The sequence below is a fragment of the Eucyclogobius newberryi genome, unplaced genomic scaffold, assembly GCF_026437365.1.
Source record: "Eucyclogobius newberryi isolate DKJ021-1_F unplaced genomic scaffold, fEucNew1.0.hap1 SCAF_8, whole genome shotgun sequence".
NCBI classification, from domain to species: domain Eukaryota; kingdom Metazoa; phylum Chordata; class Actinopteri; order Gobiiformes; family Gobiidae; genus Eucyclogobius; species Eucyclogobius newberryi.
The window spans coordinates 36,006,675-36,023,617 of record NW_027316500.1 but is presented as its reverse complement, the minus strand read 5'-3'; the positions used below and the strand labels follow the sequence as shown (position 1 = coordinate 36,023,617).

The 16,943-nt window shown below is 48.8% G+C and overlaps 1 protein-coding gene across 1 annotated transcript in view; it reads left to right on the top strand.

Annotated features, from left to right (window-relative positions):
- The window catches only part of entpd6 (ectonucleoside triphosphate diphosphohydrolase 6), a 47,017-nt gene that overhangs the window by 10,178 nt on the left and 19,896 nt on the right, over nucleotides 1-16,943 (top strand). Inside the window, exons 4-5 of the mRNA XM_072436873.1 lie at nucleotides 901-1,044; nucleotides 1,388-1,463. Of these exons, the coding sequence (XP_072292974.1) occupies nucleotides 901-1,044; nucleotides 1,388-1,463 (220 nt within the window). The remainder of the gene's footprint in view (nucleotides 1-900; nucleotides 1,045-1,387; nucleotides 1,464-16,943) is intronic.

Genomic DNA, 16,943 nt, shown 5'->3' with positions numbered 1-16,943 from the left:
ACGTCAAAGAAGGAGAGGAAGATGAAGAAGAGTCTCCCTGGAATAAAGTCGGTCGGTCTCTGAAACAACAACAACTATTCTAGTCACAAAGACATATCATGACCTCATGGGCTTTGTAACACCAAAGCAATGGAAGGAGTTCTTTTACGGACTACAACAGAGTCTCGACAAATGCAACACTTGGATGCCAACCGCCATAAAACAACAACAACAACAACAAAGTCTAAGGAATAAAGTCTGGCGGTAATGCAACAATTGGATGCCAACCGCCATAAAACAACAACAACAACAACAACAACTCACTCTGCTCCGCCTCTTTTTACTCACTCTGCTCCGCCTCTTTACTCACTCTGCTCCGCCTCTTTACTCACTCTGCTCCGCCTCTTTACTCACTCTGCTCCGCCTCTTTACTCACTCTGCTCCGCCTCTTTACTCACTCTGCTCTGGTCTTGCTCTGATTGGCCCGAGTGGTCACATGGTACGCGAGCCACGTCACTTGATGCTATTTCCGGGCCACACAGCTACCGGATATAGCTAGCTGCTAAAAGCTAAAGTGGCAACATGTGCTAGCGAGCACGGCAGCCATCTTGCTCCCTGGTGTGCTGTAGTTCCACAGACTGACCACTGGAGGCGCCAACAGGTTCAAGCAGAAATACACCATCAGTATGAATCAAATACACTCATGTTTTATCCTCTCCCTCCTCCTCTTCCTCCTCTTCCTTCTTCTCTACTTCCTCTTCCTCCTCTTCTTCCTCCTCTTCCTTCTCTTCTTCCTCTTCCTTCTTCTCTTCTTCTTCCTCCTCTTCCTCTTTCTCTCCTCCTCCTCTTCCTCCTCCTCTTCCTTCTTCTCTTCCTCCTCCTCCTCCTCCTCCTCCTCCTCCTCCTCCTCTTCGTCTTCAGTGCAGGGTTGGTCTTCTTCAGCTCCTGGACTTGGCCCGGTCCATAGTCCCGGTCCAGGTTCATGGATCCACACCACTTTTCCTGAAGGCCACAGCAGGACTCAGGCTTCTGCAGGAGGACCAGGCCCAGAGGCTCCTAGACCAGGTCTGAATCAGAACCTGAACCAGGACTGAACCAGAACCAGGTCTGAACCTGAACCAGGACTAAACCAGAACCAGAACCAGGACCAGGACCAGGACTAGGACCAGGACTAGGACTAGGACCAGGACTAGGACTAGGACTAGGACTAGGACTAGGACTAGGACTGAACCTGAACCTGAACCTGAACCTGAACCTGAACCTGAACCTGAACCTGAACCAGAACCTTGTCTTGGTGGGTCCTGGTCCTGGTGGGTCCTGGTCCTGGTGGGTCCTGGTCCTGGTGGGTCCTGGTCCTGGTGGGTCCAGGTCCAGGTCCAGGTCCAGGTCTAACTCTGTCTCTCTGCAGGTCCGGGTCTTGTTCAGATCTTCTCCGTTTCTCTCGTCGGATCAGAACGTGTCCATTTTAGACGGAGCAGAAGAAGGTGACCAGAGCTTTAGTTCTTCTCATTTAGAGGAAAGAACTGGGCCTCAGTGGCTCAGAGGTTAGAGCACTCGCCCACCAACCACAGGGTCACAGGTCCAACTTAGGCAAGGCACTTCACTCACTGTGTGTGAAAGTGGATGGTTGGTAGTGGTGTTGGTGGTGTTGGTGTTGGTGATGGTGGTGGGAGCAGGCTGACAAATAGATTTTCAAAGTTAGGGGCCAGGGGGGCCCCCTACCTAAAAAAGTTAGGGGCCCCCCAACAATTTCAGGGGTCCACAAGCGCGCACGGCATCGCGACGTCATAAGAACAAGATAAATGTGTTTTAAACCTGGTTATTAGCATGTAAAACAATTTAAAGTACTTTTATCTGTTATTTGATATGAAGAGCACAAATACTGAATCATATAAACCAGAGATCATGATGTTTAAAACTGTTTCATTCAATATAATCATGTTTCTTATCAAATAAATACTGTTTACAGCATTTGACACAAGGAGATCTTGTGGAATATATGAAATCACAACCTAGAAAATAAACTACTAACATATATACATTGCCCCGATGCTAACAACTCCAAAGGGGGGGGGGGGGGCTGCAGCTTTTGATGCAAACAACTTTAAAAAGACTGAGTAGATTGACGCCCGCCAACCTATTTATCACTTTTGGCGCAAAGTTAGACCAGGCATTTCCGAGTACTGTACACCCGAACAAGACCGAACGCAGCGCCCAATCAGATGCCCGCTTTCATCAAAATTAGATCACAGACACCGCCTGGCCAATCAGAAGCGAGAAGACTGCGTAATGGGCATGTCTGTCAAAACAAAACTTAAGCGATGAAAATGCTCCAAATATGGCCAAATTACTAGTTAAATCTTGATTTTTTTCGAGGAATTTAGTTACAGGGGGAAGGGGGCCCCACCTAATTCAAACCCTGGGCCCGCCGGAGATTTGACTACTGACGGGCCCCGGGCCCCCGTCTATTTCGCAGCCTGGGTGGGAGGGGCCAGTGGTGCAGATTGGCAGCCTTGCTTCTGTCAGGCTGCCCCAGGGCAGCTGTGGCTACAACATCCCTGAGTGTGGCGTGCTAGAATAATAAAGACTTTCACATCTTGGCCTGTAGCCAAAGCAAAGGCCAAAGGCTACAGGCTGCTAAAGGGTACAGGCTGCTAAAGGCTACAGGCTGCTAAAGGCTACAGGCTGCTAAAGGCTACAGGCTGCTAAAGGCTACAGGCTGCTAAAGGGTACAGGCTGCTAAAGGCTACAGGCTGCTAAAGGCTACAGGCTGCTAAAGGCTACAGGCTGCTAAAGGCTACAGGCTGCTAAAGGCTACAGGCTGCTAAAGGCTACAGGCTGCTAAAGGGTACAGGCTGCTAAAGGCTACAGGCTGCTAAAGGCTACAGGCTGCTAAAGGCTACAGACCAAAGGCTACAGGCTGCTAAAGGCTACAGGCTGCTAAAGGCTACAGGCCAAAGGCTACAGGCTGCTAAAGGCTACAGGCCAAAGGCTACAGGCTGCTAAAGGCTACAGGCCAAAGGCTACAGGCTGCTAAAGGCTACAGGCTGCTAAAGGCTACAGGCTGCTAAAGGCTACAGGCTGCTAAAGGCTACAGGCCAAAGGCTACAGGCTACAGGCTGCTAAAGGCCACAGGCCAAAGGCTAAAGGCTACAGGCTAAAAGTTGCTAAAGGCTACAGGCCAAAGGCTACAGGCTGCTAAAGGCCAAAGGCTAAAGGCCACAGGCTAAAGGCTGCCAAAGGCCACAGGCTAAAGGCTAAAGGCTGCTAAAGGCTACAGGCTGCTAAAGGCTGCTAAAGGCTGCTAGAGGCTACAGGCTGCTAAAGGTTAAAGGCTGCTAAAGGCTACAGGCTGCTAAAGGCTACAGGCTGCTAAAGGCTACAGGCCAAAGGCTACAGGCTAAAGGCTGCTAAAGGCTACAGGCCAAAGGCTACAGGCTGCCAAAGGCTACAGGTTAAAGGCTGCTAAAGGCTAAAGGCTACAGGCCAACGGCTACAGGCTACAGGCTGCTAAAGGCTACAGGCCAAAGGCTACAGGCTGCTAAAGGCCAAAGGCTACAGGCTAAAGGCTGCTAAAGGCTGCTAAAGGCTACAGGCTGCTAAAGGCTACAGGCTAAAGGCTACAGGCTACAGGCTGCTAAAGGCCAAAGGCTACAGGCTAAATGCTACAGGCTGCTAAAGGCTACAGGCTGCTAAAGGCTACAGGCCGCTAAAGGCTACAGGCCAAAGGCTACAGGCCAAAGGCTACAGGCTAAAGGCTACAGGCTAATGGTTAAAGGCTGCCAAAGGCCACAGGCTAAAGGCTGCTAAAGGCTGCTAAAGGCTGCTAAAGGCTACAGGCTGTTAAAGGCTACAGGCTGTTAAAGGCTACAGGCTGCTAAAGGCTAAAGGCTGCTAAAGACTAAAGGCTGCTAAAGGCTACAGGCTGCTAAAGGCTACAGGCCAAAGGCTGAATGCTAAAGGCTGAATGCTAAGGGCTACAGGCTAAAGGCTGAATGCTAAAGGCTACAGGCTACAAGCTGCCAAAGGCTACAGGCTGTTAAAGGCTAAATGCTCCAGGCTAAAGGATACAGGCTGCTACAGGCCAAAGGCTACAGGCTAAAGGCTACATCTCCCTTGCACTGCTGAACTGCCGCTCCCTCTCCAACAAATCACCTGTTATATCTGAACTGCTACTGGACAATAACATTGATCTGCTTCTCCTCTGTGAAACATGGCAACAGCCCCTGGACTTCTATGCTCTCAACCAAGCCACTCCCTCCAACTACACTTACACTGCCAAACCCCGCCTCTCCGGGCGTGGGGGAGGTCTTGCTGTTATTCATAAAAAATCTACATCCATCACTGAACTGAACCTCAACCTTCCATCTATCTCATCATTTGAATACCTCGCCTTCTCCCTCCCCAACTCTATCACCGCTATCCTGATCTATCGTCCCCCAAAGCCCCGCCCCTCTTTCCTCACTGAATTGTCTGAACTCCTCACCATCGCATCCTCTCTCTCTGCCCGCCTCCTACTCACTGGTGACTTCAACATCCACATTGATTGCCCCAACGCCCCACTGACATCCGACTTCCTCTCTCTCCTGGACTGCTTCCATCTCACCCAACATATTGACTTCCCCACCCATACCAAAGGCCACACTCTGGACTTAGTCTGTTCCTCTCTCCTACCCATATCTAAGCCCCACCCCCTCCCCTTCCCACTCTCTGATCATCTCTGCATCCTTTTCTCCGCCCCCCTACCCTCGCCCCACAACCCCAAAAAACGCACCATCACCTACCGCAATATCAAGTCAGTCAACCCCCTCACGCTCTCCCAGCTCATATCCTCTGCTTTCCCCCCTCTTCCCCCGACGACTATGCTGTCATGCTCAACACCACCCTCTCCGACTCCCTTGACTCCGTAGCCCCTGGAAAACCTCCTCCGTCTCATACATCAACCCCGCCCCCTGGTACACCCCTGAACTCCGCACCATGAAGCAGACTGGCCGCCAACTCGAACGACTCCTCAAAAGAACCCGCCTCACCGTCCACGCCGAAGCTCTTAAATTACACATCTCCTCCTACCGTGACGCTCTCCAAGCCGCCAAATCTGCCCACCTCTCCACCCTCATCAACAGCTCCCACCGGAGCCCTCGCACCCTGTTCTCCACCGTCAACAAGCTGCTCCAGCCACCGGACATCACTCCACCCTCCTCCCCTGACCTCTGCAACTCTTTCCTCCTTGCCTTCAATGACAAAATTTCCAAAATCAACAGCTCCATGACTGCCGTCTCCATTAACTCCATCACCACCCCCACCCCTGCCCCCCCCCCCTCTCCCTGACCACCCACCCTTCCCTCCCCTCACCACCTTCTCCTCTGTTAACTCCTCTCATATCATAGACCTCATCACCGCTTCCAAAACCACCACCTGCTCTCTCGACCCCCTCCCAACGACTCTAACCCAGGCTTGCCTCCTGCTCTCATCCCCCATCTCACCACCCTCTTCAACCAGTCTTTATCCCTCGGCCATGTTCCTTCCATTTACAAACTGGCTTCCATCACCCCCATCCTCAAAAAACCCACCCTAGACTCCGCCAACCTCTCCAACTACCGCCCCATCTCCAACCTGCCGTTCCTCTCAAAAACGCTGGAACGCATCGTCGCCGCCCAACTTCACACCCACCTCCAGTCAAACAACCTCTATGAACCCCTCCAATCTGGCTCCGCCCACTTCACAGCACTGAAACAGCCCTGGTCAAAGTACTCAACGATCTCCTCACCTCTGCAGACTCCGGGGCCCTCAACATCCTGTTACTACTAGACCTCAGCGCAGCCTTTGACACTATAAACCATTCCATCCTCCTACAAAGGCTGCGCCAACTGGGTGTTGAGGGCTCTGCACTCGACTGGCTCACATCCTACCTCACCAACAGGCAAGAGTTCATTTCCCTCTCCGGTCACTCATCCACCCTCTCCCCAGTAACGCAGGGGGTCCGCCAGGGCTCAGTCCTCGGCCCCCTCCTCTTCATCTGCTACATCTTCCCCCTTGGTCACATCCTCCGCCAACTCAACCTGGACTTTCACTGCTACGCTGACGACACCCAGATATACCTCACCACCAAATCCACCCAAAACCCTCCCCTCAGCCACATCGAAACCTGCATCTCTACAATAAAATCATGGCTCACTCTCAACTTCCTCAAACTGAACAGTGACAAAACAGAGCTCCTCCTCATTGGCACCAAATCCACTCTCAATAAAACTGGTCCCTTCTCACTCAGCATCGACACCTCGACCTTCACCCCCTCTACCCTGGTACGCAATCTCGGTGTCATCATGGACCCCACCCTCTCCTTCACTCCCCATGTCAGCCACATCGTCAAGACCTCATACTTCCACCTCCGCCGCATCGCCAAAATCCGACACTGCCTCACCCTCCCCGCTGCTGAATCCCTCATCCATGCCTTCATCTCCTCCCGCCTCGACTACTGCAACTCCCTCCTCACTGGCATCTCCTCCCATTCCCTCCACAGACTCCAAATGGTCCAAAACTCCGCTGCCCGCCTCCTCACCCACACCCGCCTCCTCACCCACACCCGCCTCCTCACCCACACCCGCCTCCTCACCCACACCCTCCTCACCCACACCCGCCTCCTCACCCACACCCTCCTCCTCACCCACACCCTCCTCCTCACCCACACCCGCCTCCTCACCCACACCCGCCTCCTCACCCACACCCGCCTCCTCACCCACACCCTCCTCCTCACCCACACCCGCCTCCTCACCCACACCCTCCTCCTCACCCACACCCTCCTCCTCACCCACACCCGCCTCCTCACCCACACCCTCCTCCTCACCCACACCCGGTCCCGTGATCACATCACTCCCGTTCTCCGCTCTCTCCACTCTCTCCCCATCAAGCAGCGCATAAACTTTAAAATACTCCTCCTCACCTTCAAAGCTCTTCACCACCTTGCCCCCCCCTACCTGTCTGACCTCCTCATCCCCCACCGCCCCACCCGAGCTCTCCGATCCTCCTCCTCTCTCACCCTGACTGCACCAACATCCCGACTCAAAACTTTTGGCGACAGAGCATTCTCCCGAACAGCACCCCGACTCTGGAACTCCCTCCCCCAACCTGTCCCACTCTCCCTCACTCACAACATTCAAATCCCGCCTAAAAACATACCTCTTCACCCAAGCCTATGACCTCCCCTACCCCTAGCCTCCTCTACCCCATTGCCTACTCTTCTACCCCCTGTTACATCCCCATCTTTTTCTCTCTACTTCTTCTGTCTTGTTCATTTTATCTGTATATTAATGTGTATTGTACGTGTCTGTAAATACCCCCCCCCCTTTTTTTTTTTAATATATGTTCAGCGTCTTTGGGTCACTGAAAAGCGCTATATAAATAAAAGTTATTATTATTATTATTATTATTATTATTATTATTAAAGGCTACAGGCTGCTCAAGACCACAGGCTGCTAAAGACCACAGGCTAAAGGCCACAGGCTACAGGCTGCTAAAGGCTAAAGGCTGCTAAAAGCTACAGGCTAAAGGCTACAGGCCAAAGGCTACAGGCCAAAGACTGAATGCTAAAGGCTACAGGTCAAAAGCTACAGGCCAAAGACTGAATGCTAAAGGTTAAAAGCTAAAGGCTACAGGCTAAAGGCTGAATGCTAAAGGCTACAGGTCAAAGGCTACAGGCCAAATGCTACCGGCCAAAAGCTACAGGCCAAAGGCTACAGGCTAACGGTTACAGGCTAAAGGTTACAGGCTAAAGGCTGAATGCTAAAGGCTGAATGCTAAAGGCTGAATGCTAAAGGCTACAGGTCAAAGGCTACAGGTCAAAGGCTACAGGTCAAAGGCTACAGGCCAAAGGCTACCGGCCAAAAGCTACAGGCCAAAGGCTACAGGCTAACGGTTACAGGCTAAAGGTTACAGGCTAAAGGCTGAATGCTAAAGGTTAAAAGCTAAAGGCTGAATGCTAAAGGCTGAATGCTAAAGGCTGAATGCTAAAGGCTACAGGTCAAAGGCTACAGGCCAAAGGCTACAGGCTAAAGGCTACAGGCTAAAGGTTACAGGCTAAAGACTGAATGCTAAAGGTTAAAGGCTACAGGCTAAAGGCTGAATGCTAAAGGCTACAGGCTACAGGCTGCTAAAGGCTACAGGCCAAAGGCTACAGGCTAAAGGCTGAATGCTAAAGGTTAAAGGCTAAAGGCTGAATGCTAAAGGCTAAATGCTAAAGGTTAAAGGCTACAGGCTGCTAAAGGCTAGAGGTCAAAGGCTACAGGCTAAAGGCTGAATGCTAAAGGTTAAAGGCTACAGGCTGAATGCTAAAGGCTAAAGCCTACAGGCTGCTAAAGGCTACAGGCTGAATGCTGAAGGCTACAGGCTGAATGCTACAGGCTGAAGGCTACAGGCTAAAGGCTACAGGCTAAAGGCTTCAGGCTAAAGGCTACAGGCTGAATGCTAAATGCTACAGGCTTAAGGCTACAGGCTAAAGGCTACAGGCTGAATGCTAAATGCTACAGGCTTAAGGCTTCAGGCTACAGGCTACAGGCTAAAGGCTACAGGCTGAATGCTAAAGGCTACAGGCTAAAGGCTTCAGGCTAAAGGCTACAGGCTACAGGCTGAATGCTACAGGCTACAGGCTGAATGCTAAATGCTTAAGGCTACAGGCTAAAGGCTACAGGCTAAAGGCTTCAGGCTTCAGGCTAAAGGCTACAGGCTGAATGCTACAGGCTAAAGGCCACAGGCTTCAGGGTTCAGGCTACAGGCTACAGGCTACAGGCTGAATGCTAAAGGCTAAAGGCTACAGGCTAAAGGTTACAGGCTAAAGAAGCACACATCCCCGATCCCCCTGGAAGTAAGACGGGTCACAGTTTAAACCAGGTCGCCATGGCCTTTATTCTTTTATTAGATTCTTATTTTTTATCAAAGTCAGAATTAGAATGTTATTAGATTAGAGGAGATTAAGGACGGTCCAAACCATGGGACGAGTCCCAAAACGCCACAACAACAGATTAGAGCCAAACAACATCCTACAGCAATCTACAGCATCCACACGGGACAATGGGATCAGGAACCAGAACGCTATATTACCTTATTTATTCTTTATTTCACCTGGGATTGTAAGACGTCCCACAGTGTTAGAGTTTAACTATTGAGGCCCAGCAGCAGGAGGCCTCAGCTGTAGAGGCCCAGCAGCAGGAGGCCTCAGCTGTAGGAGGCCTCAGCTGTAGAGGCCCAGCAGCAGGAGGCCTCAGCTGTAGAGGCCCAGCAGCAGGAGGCCTCAGCTGTAGAGGCCCAGCAGCAGGAGGCCTCAGGTGTAGAGGCCCAGCAGCAGGAGGCCTCAGCTGTAGAGGCCCAGCAGCAGGAGGCCTCAGCTGTAGAGGCCCAGCAGCAGGAGGCCTCAGGTGTAGAGGCCCAGCAGCAGGAGGCCTCAGGTGTAGAGGCCCAGCAGCAGGAGGCCTCAGGTGTAGAGGCCCAGCAGCAGGAGGCCTCAGCTGTAGAGGCCCAGCAGCAGGAGGCCTCAGCTGTAGAGGCCCAGCAGCAGGAGGCCTCAGCTGTAGAGGCCCAGCAGCAGGAGGCCTCAGGTGTAGAGGCCCAGCAGCAGGAGGCCTCAGGTGTAGAGGCCCAGCAGCAGGAGGCCTCAGCTGTAGAGGCCCAGCAGCAGGAGGCCTCAGGTGTAGAGGCCCAGCAGCAGGAGGCCTCAGCTGTAGGAGGCCTCAGCTGTAGAGGCCCAGCAGCAGGAGGCCTCAGGTGTAGAGGCCCAGCAGCAGGAGGCCTCAGCTGTAGAGGCCCAGCAGCAGGAGGCCTCAGCTGTAGAGGCCCAGCAGCAGGAGGCCTCAGCTGTAGAGGCCCAGCAGCAGGAGGCCTCAGCTGTAGAGGCCCAGCAGCAGGAGGCCTCAGGTGTAGAGGCCCAGCAGCAGGAGGCCTCAGGTGTAGAGGCCCAGCAGCAGGAGGCCTCAGCTGTAGAGGCCCAGCAGCAGGAGGCCTCAGGTGTAGAGGCCCAGCAGCAGGAGGCCTCAGCTGTAGGAGGCCTCAGCTGTAGAGGCCCAGCAGCAGGAGGCCTCAGGTGTAGAGGCCCAGCAGCAGGAGGCCTCAGCTGTAGAGGCCCAGCAGCAGGAGGCCTCAGCTGTAGAGGCCCAGCAGCAGGAGGCCTCAGCTGTAGAGGCCCAGCAGCAGGAGGCCTCAGCTGTAGAGGCCCAGCAGCAGGAGGCCTCAGGTGTAGAGGCCCAGCAGCAGGAGGCCTCAGCTGTAGAGGCCCAGCAGCAGGAGGCCTCAGGTGTCAAAACAGAACTCTAATCACTATGCATGTTGTTCCTGGTGGTATTGCAGTAGTATTGCAGTAGTATTGCAGTAGTTGTTCCTGGTGGTACTTCAGTAGTATTGCAGTAGTTGTTCCTGGTGGTACTTCAGTAGTATTGCAGTAGTTGTTCCTGGTGGTACTTCAGTAGTATTGCAGTATTGCAGTGGTTGTTCCTGGTGGTACTTCAGTAGTATTGCAGTATTGCAGTGGTTGTTCCTGGTGGTATTGCAGTAGTATTGCAGTATTGCAGTATTGCAGTATTTGTTCCTGGTGGTATTGCCGTAGTATTGCAGTAGTTGTTCCTGGTGGTATTGCAGTAGTATTGCAGTATTGCAGTAGTTGTTCCTGGTGGTATTGCAGTAGTATTGCAGTAGTATTGCAGTAGTGTGTTCCTGGTGTTATTGCAGTGGTATTGCAGTAGTATTGTAGTAGTATTTCAATAGTTGTTCCTGGTGGTATTACAGTAGTATTGCAGTATTGCAGTAGTTATTCCTGGCGGTATTGCAGTAGTATTGCAGTATTGCAGTAGTTGTTCCTGGTGGTATTGCAGTAGTATTGCAGTAGTATTGCAGTAGTGTGTTCCTGGTGTTATTGCAGTGGTATTGCAGTAGTATTGTAGTAGTATTGCAGTATTGCAGTAGTTGTTCCTGGTGGTACTTCAGTAGTATTGCAGTAGTATTGCAGTATTGCAGTAGTTGTTCCTGGTGGTACTTCAGTAGTATTGCAGTAGTATTGCAGTAGTTGTTCCTGGTGGTACTTCAGTAGTATTGCAGCAGTATTGCAGTATTGCAGTAGTTGTTCCTGGTGGTACTTCAGTAGTATTGCAGTAGTATTGCAGTATTGCAGTAGTTGTTCCTGGTGGTACTTCAGTAGTATTGCAGTATTGCAGTAGTTGTTCCTGGTGGTATTGCAGTAGTATTGCAGTAGTATTGCAGTATTGCAGTAGTTGTTCCTGGTGGTACTTCAGTAGTATTGCAGTAGTATTGCAGTATTGCAGTAGTTGTTCCTGGTGGTACTTCAGTAGTATTGCAGTAGTATTGCAGTAGTTGTTCCTGGTGGTACTTCAGTAGTATTGCAGCAGTATTGCAGTAGTTGTTCCTGGTGGTACTTCAGTAGTATTGCAGTAGTTGTTCCTGGTGGTACTTCAGTAGTATTGCAGTATTGCAGTGGTTGTTCCTGGTGGTACTTCAGTAGTATTGCAGTATTGCAGTGGTTGTTCCTGGTGGTATTGCAGTAGTATTGCAGTATTGCAGTATTGCAGTATTTGTTCCTGGTGGTATTGCCGTAGTATTGCAGTAGTTGTTCCTGGTGGTATTGCAGTAGTATTGCAGTATTGCAGTAGTTGTTCCTGGTGGTATTGCAGTAGTATTGCAGTAGTATTGCAGTAGTGTGTTCCTGGTGTTATTGCAGTGGTATTGCAGTAGTATTGTAGTAGTATTTCAATAGTTGTTCCTGGTGGTATTACAGTAGTATTGCAGTATTGCAGTAGTTATTCCTGGCGGTATTGCAGTAGTATTGCAGTATTGCAGTAGTTGTTCCTGGTGGTATTGCAGTAGTATTGCAGTAGTGTGTTCCTGGTGTTATTGCAGTGGTATTGCAGTAGTATTGTAGTAGTATTGCAGTATTGCAGTAGTTGTTCCTGGTGGTACTTCAGTAGTATTGCAGTAGTATTGCAGTATTGCAGTAGTTGTTCCTGGTGGTACTTCAGTAGTATTGCAGTAGTATTGCAGTAGTTGTTCCTGGTGGTACTTCAGTAGTATTGCAGCAGTATTGCAGTAGTTGTTCCTGGTGGTACTTCAGTAGTATTGCAGTAGTATTGCAGTATTGCAGTAGTTGTTCCTGGTGGTACTTCAGTAGTATTGCAGTAGTATTGCAGTATTGCAGTAGTTGTTCCTGGTGGTACTTCAGTAGTATTGCAGTATTGCAGTAGTTGTTCCTGGTGGTATTGCAGTAGTATTGCAGTAGTATTGCAGTATTGCAGTAGTTGTTCCTGGTGGTACTTCAGTAGTATTGCAGTAGTATTGCAGTATTGCAGTAGTTGTTCCTGGTGGTACTTCAGTAGTATTGCAGTAGTATTGCAGTAGTTGTTCCTGGTGGTACTTCAGTAGTATTGCAGCAGTATTGCAGTAGTTGTTCCTGGTGGTACTTCAGTAGTATTGCAGTAGTATTGCAGTATTGCAGTAGTTGTTCCTGGTGGTACTTCAGTAGTATTGCAGTATTGCAGTAGTTGTTCCTGGTGGTATTGAGAGCGTTTCTGTCACAAATATTATCAACATGCACATTGAAATCACCTGTAATGACCAAACCATCAAATTCTGTGCATATGACTGAAAGCATCTCAGTAAAATCATCAATAAAACTTTGGCAGTGCTGGGGAGGCTTGTATAAAACAATGAAGAGAATGGATGGAGACCGTTTTAGCTCCATTTTAAAGGATACATACTCAAATGATGAAAACACCCCAAAAGACAACCTGCGGGTAATTATTTCATCTCTAAAGACAGCACAGACTCCACCCCCTTTTTTGTTTTCTCGTGTTTCAGATTCAAACTTAAAGTTGGGTGGAGCAGATTCTATCAGAACTACATTTCCTGTGTTTTTGTCGAGCCATGTTTCAGTTAAAAACATAAAATCAAGATTATAAGAAGAAATAAAATTATTAATTAAGAGAGATTTGTTACATAAGGATCTGACATTTAGCACAGCAAGTTTCAGACTAGTTTCAGTGGGACTGGGCTTTATCTTTTCACAGGGAATATGAATCACATTTCTCAGATTGGGCCTGACTCGCATTTTGTTTTTCCATCTCTGTGATGATGTGACTACAGAAATAGCACTAGGGGGGGCTCTTTTTACATAGGGCCCCGGGTTGGTTTGATTTTTAATGTGACAATAAGTCCCGGCAACGCTGAGACCCAGTGCATCCTAGCTATGGGAGATACCAGGTGAAAGGCGAGGGGGGATGGGTGGTGGGGCTGTTGTTGGTGTAGTCGGCTTGTGCAGGGAAGAGTTGATAAGTATTGACATAGCCCTTGCTATATTGGGCGTGAGTGGAGCCATCTTAATGCCTGATTTGATCAGACTTTCAAAATGGCTGGGAAGGCCCATGGGTGAGAGTGGAGATGAGAAGGAGAATGAAGAATCTTTAGTGGGAGTAGATGTTGCAGGGGGAACCCAGGGATGGTCTGAAGGCAGGGGCGATGAAGATTGTTCCTTTGCTGGAGGCGGTGGAGGTGAATGTGGAGCAGCTGGAGCTGAATCCTTTGCTGGTGGTGGTGGAGCAGCTGCTGATGAATCCTTTGGTGGAGGCTGAGGTTGTGGTGCTTTTGATGTTGAAACATTGGCTCGGTCTCTGGCTGATGGAGCAGGAATTCTTCTCTCATTCCTCTCTTCTCTAACTATCTGCTCAGGACCCTGTCCAGGCCCAGTCCAATGCCTCAGAGCGTGGAGCAGGTTCTCTGTCAGCACCCTCACTCCACCTCTGCATAGGTGGGGGCCATTTCTCTTAAACAGGTCCTCTCGTTTCCAGAATAGATAGAAGTTCTCAATGTAGTGTAGTCCTCTTGGGGGACACTCTTTGGACAGCCATGTGTTCAGCTGAAGAAGCCGGCTAAACTTGTTTATCCTCCTGTCGATGTTTGGAAGAGGTACACTTATGAATGTTTTGATTTCCATTTTATCAAGCACGTCGAATAACTTCAAGAAGTCTTTTTTCAAAACTTCAGTCTGTTCCCGCCGCATGTCCACTGCACCCACGTGCACAATCAGCTGTTTAGCTCCTCCATGCTTAGCCATAATATTTGGAAGGAGTGACGTTATCTCAGAAACAGTGGCGCTTGGAAAAGAATGTGTGTTTATCTTTTCATGCGTCACGTGACTTATCGCGCCGTCCCCAACTAAAACAATGACCTTGGCTCCTGGCACAGATCCTTCTCGCTGTATTTTGGCCACGTCATCTTTCCTTTTTTCATTTAATTCCATCTCTGAAAGTGGTAAAAATCTGTTGGTGAGCTGTATTTTAGGTGACTTCACGTTATCTTTGTATCGTTTAGGCTTTGCTCCAAGTTTGTTCCAGAAACAGCCTGGTCTTTCTGGTTTTTAGACAGTTTTGGAAACGACACAGAGTCACTGCGGTTTAGGTTGAAAGTAGCAGTTTTTCTTGTAAAAAGTGTGCTCTTCTTACCGTCGGTTGACACAGGAATGATATCGTGAAGAACTTTTTCAGATTCCAAAACAAATATCCGTGTTTTCAGCTCATTAATTTCTTGTTGATATTTCCGACAGCGTTCACAGTCTTTCTCACTTCTTCTCCCGGACATGTCGCTGGCGTCAGATATGTCGTTAAAACTGGAAAAATGTTCTTAAAATCCTTGGTTTACTTGAAAAAGTCTAAAGCAAAAATGTTTGGAAGACAAAAACTGATTAAAAAGCAAAATAAATAAGGAAAGCAGCGATAGCAAGCGGAGCGAGCGAAAAAGCGTGTGCACTCTTCGGAAGCAGGGGAACTTGCCGTAGTGTGTTCCTGGTGGTATTGCAGTAGTATTTCATTATGGCAGTATTGCAGTAGTTGTTCCTGGTGGTACTTCAGTAGTATTGCAGTAGTATTCCTGGTGGTATTGCAGTAGTATTGCAGTAATGTGTTCCTGGTGGTATTGCAGTAGTATTGCAGTAGTATTGCAGTAGTGTGTTCCTGGTGGTACTTCAGTAGTATTGCAGTAGTTGTTCCTGGTGGTATTGCAGTAGTATTGCAGTATTGCAGTAGTTGTTCCTGGTGGTATTGCAGTAGTATTGCAGTAGTATTGCAGTAGTGTGTTCCTGGTGTTATTGCAGTGGTATTGCAGTAGTATTGTAGTAGTATTTCAATAGTTGTTCCTGGTGGTATTGCAGTAGTATTGCAGTATTGCAGTAGTTATTCCTGGCGGTATTGCAGTAGTATTGCAGTATTGCAGTAGTTGTTCCTGGTGGTATTGCAGTAGTATTGCAGTAGTATTGCAGTATTGCAGTAGTTGTTCCTGGTGGTACTTCAGTAGTATTGCTGTAGTATTGCAGTATTTCAGTAGTTGTTCCTGGTGGTACTTCAGTAGTATTGCAGTAGTATTGCAGTATTGCAGTAGTTGTTCCTGGTGGTACTTCAGTAGTATTGCAGTAGTATTGCAGTAGTTGTTCCTGGTGGTACTTCAGTAGTATTGCAGTAGTATTGCAGTAGTTCCAGGTGGTATTGCAGTAGTATTGCAGTAGTGTGTTCCTGGTGGTATTGCAGTAGTATTGCAGTAGTATTGCAGTAGTTGTTCCTGGTGGTATTGCAGTAGTATTTCATTATGGCAGTATTGCAGTAGTTGTTCCTGGTGGTACTTCAGTAGTATTGCAGTATTGCAGTAGTTGTTCCTGGTGGTACTTCAGTAGTATTGCAGTAGTATTCCTGGTGGTATTGCAGTAGTATTTCTTTATGGCAGTATTGCAGTAGTTGTTCCTGGTGGTACTTCAGTAGTATTGCAGTATTGCAGTAGTTGTTCCTGGTGGTACTTCAGTAGTATTGCAGTAGTATTCCTGGTGGTATTGCAGTAGTATTGCAGTAGTGTGTTCCTGGTGGTATTGCAGTAGTATTGCAGTAGTATTGCAGTAGTTGTTCCTGGTGGTACTTCAGTAGTATTGCAGTATTGCAGTAGTTGTTCCTGGTGGTATTGCAGTAGTATTGCAGTAGTGTGTTCCTGGTGGTATTGCAGTAGTATTGCAGTATTGTAGTAGTTGTTCCTGGTGGTACTTCAGTAGTATTGCAGTAGTGTGTTCCTGGTGGTATTGCAGTAGTATTGCAGTAGTGTGTTCCTGGTGGTATTGCAGTAGTATTGCAGTATTGTAGTAGTTGTTCCTGGTGGTACTTCAGTAGTATTGCAGTAGTGTGTTACTGGTGGTATTGCAGTAGTATTGCAGTAGTATTGCAGTATTGCAGTAGTTGTTCCTGGTGGTACTTCAGTAGTATTGCAGTAGTATTGCAGTATTGCAGTAGTTGTTCCTGGTGGTACTTCAGTAGTATTGCAGTATTGCAGTAGTTGTTCCTGGTGGTACTTCAGTAGTATTGCAGTAGTATTGCAGTATTGCAGTAGTTCCAGGTGGTATTGCAGTAGTATTGCAGTAGTGTGTTCCTGGTGGTATTGCAGTAGTATTGCAGTAGTATTGCAGTAGTTGTTCCTGGTGGTATTGCAGTAGTATTTCTTTATGGCAGTATTGCAGTAGTTGTTCCTGGTGGTATTTCAGTAGTATTGCAGTAGTTGTTCCTGGTGGTACTTCAGTAGTATTGCAGTAGTATTCCTGGTGGTATTGCAGTAGTATTGCAGTAGTGTGTTCCTGGTGGTATTGCAGTAGTATTGCAGTAGTGTGTTCCTGGTGGTATTGCAGTAGTATTGCAGTATTGCAGTAGTTGTTCCTGGTGGTACTTCAGTAGTATTGCAGTATTGCAGTAGTTGTTCCTGGTGGTACTTCAGTAGTATTGCTGTAGTATTGCAGTAGTTGTTCCTGGTGGTACTTCAGTAGTATTGCAGTATTGCAGTAGTTGTTCCTGGTGGTACTTCAGTAGTATTGCAGTATTGCAGTAGTTGTTCCTGGTGGTACTTCAGTAGTATTGCAGTAGTATTCCTGGTGGTATTGCAGTAGTATTGCAGTAGTA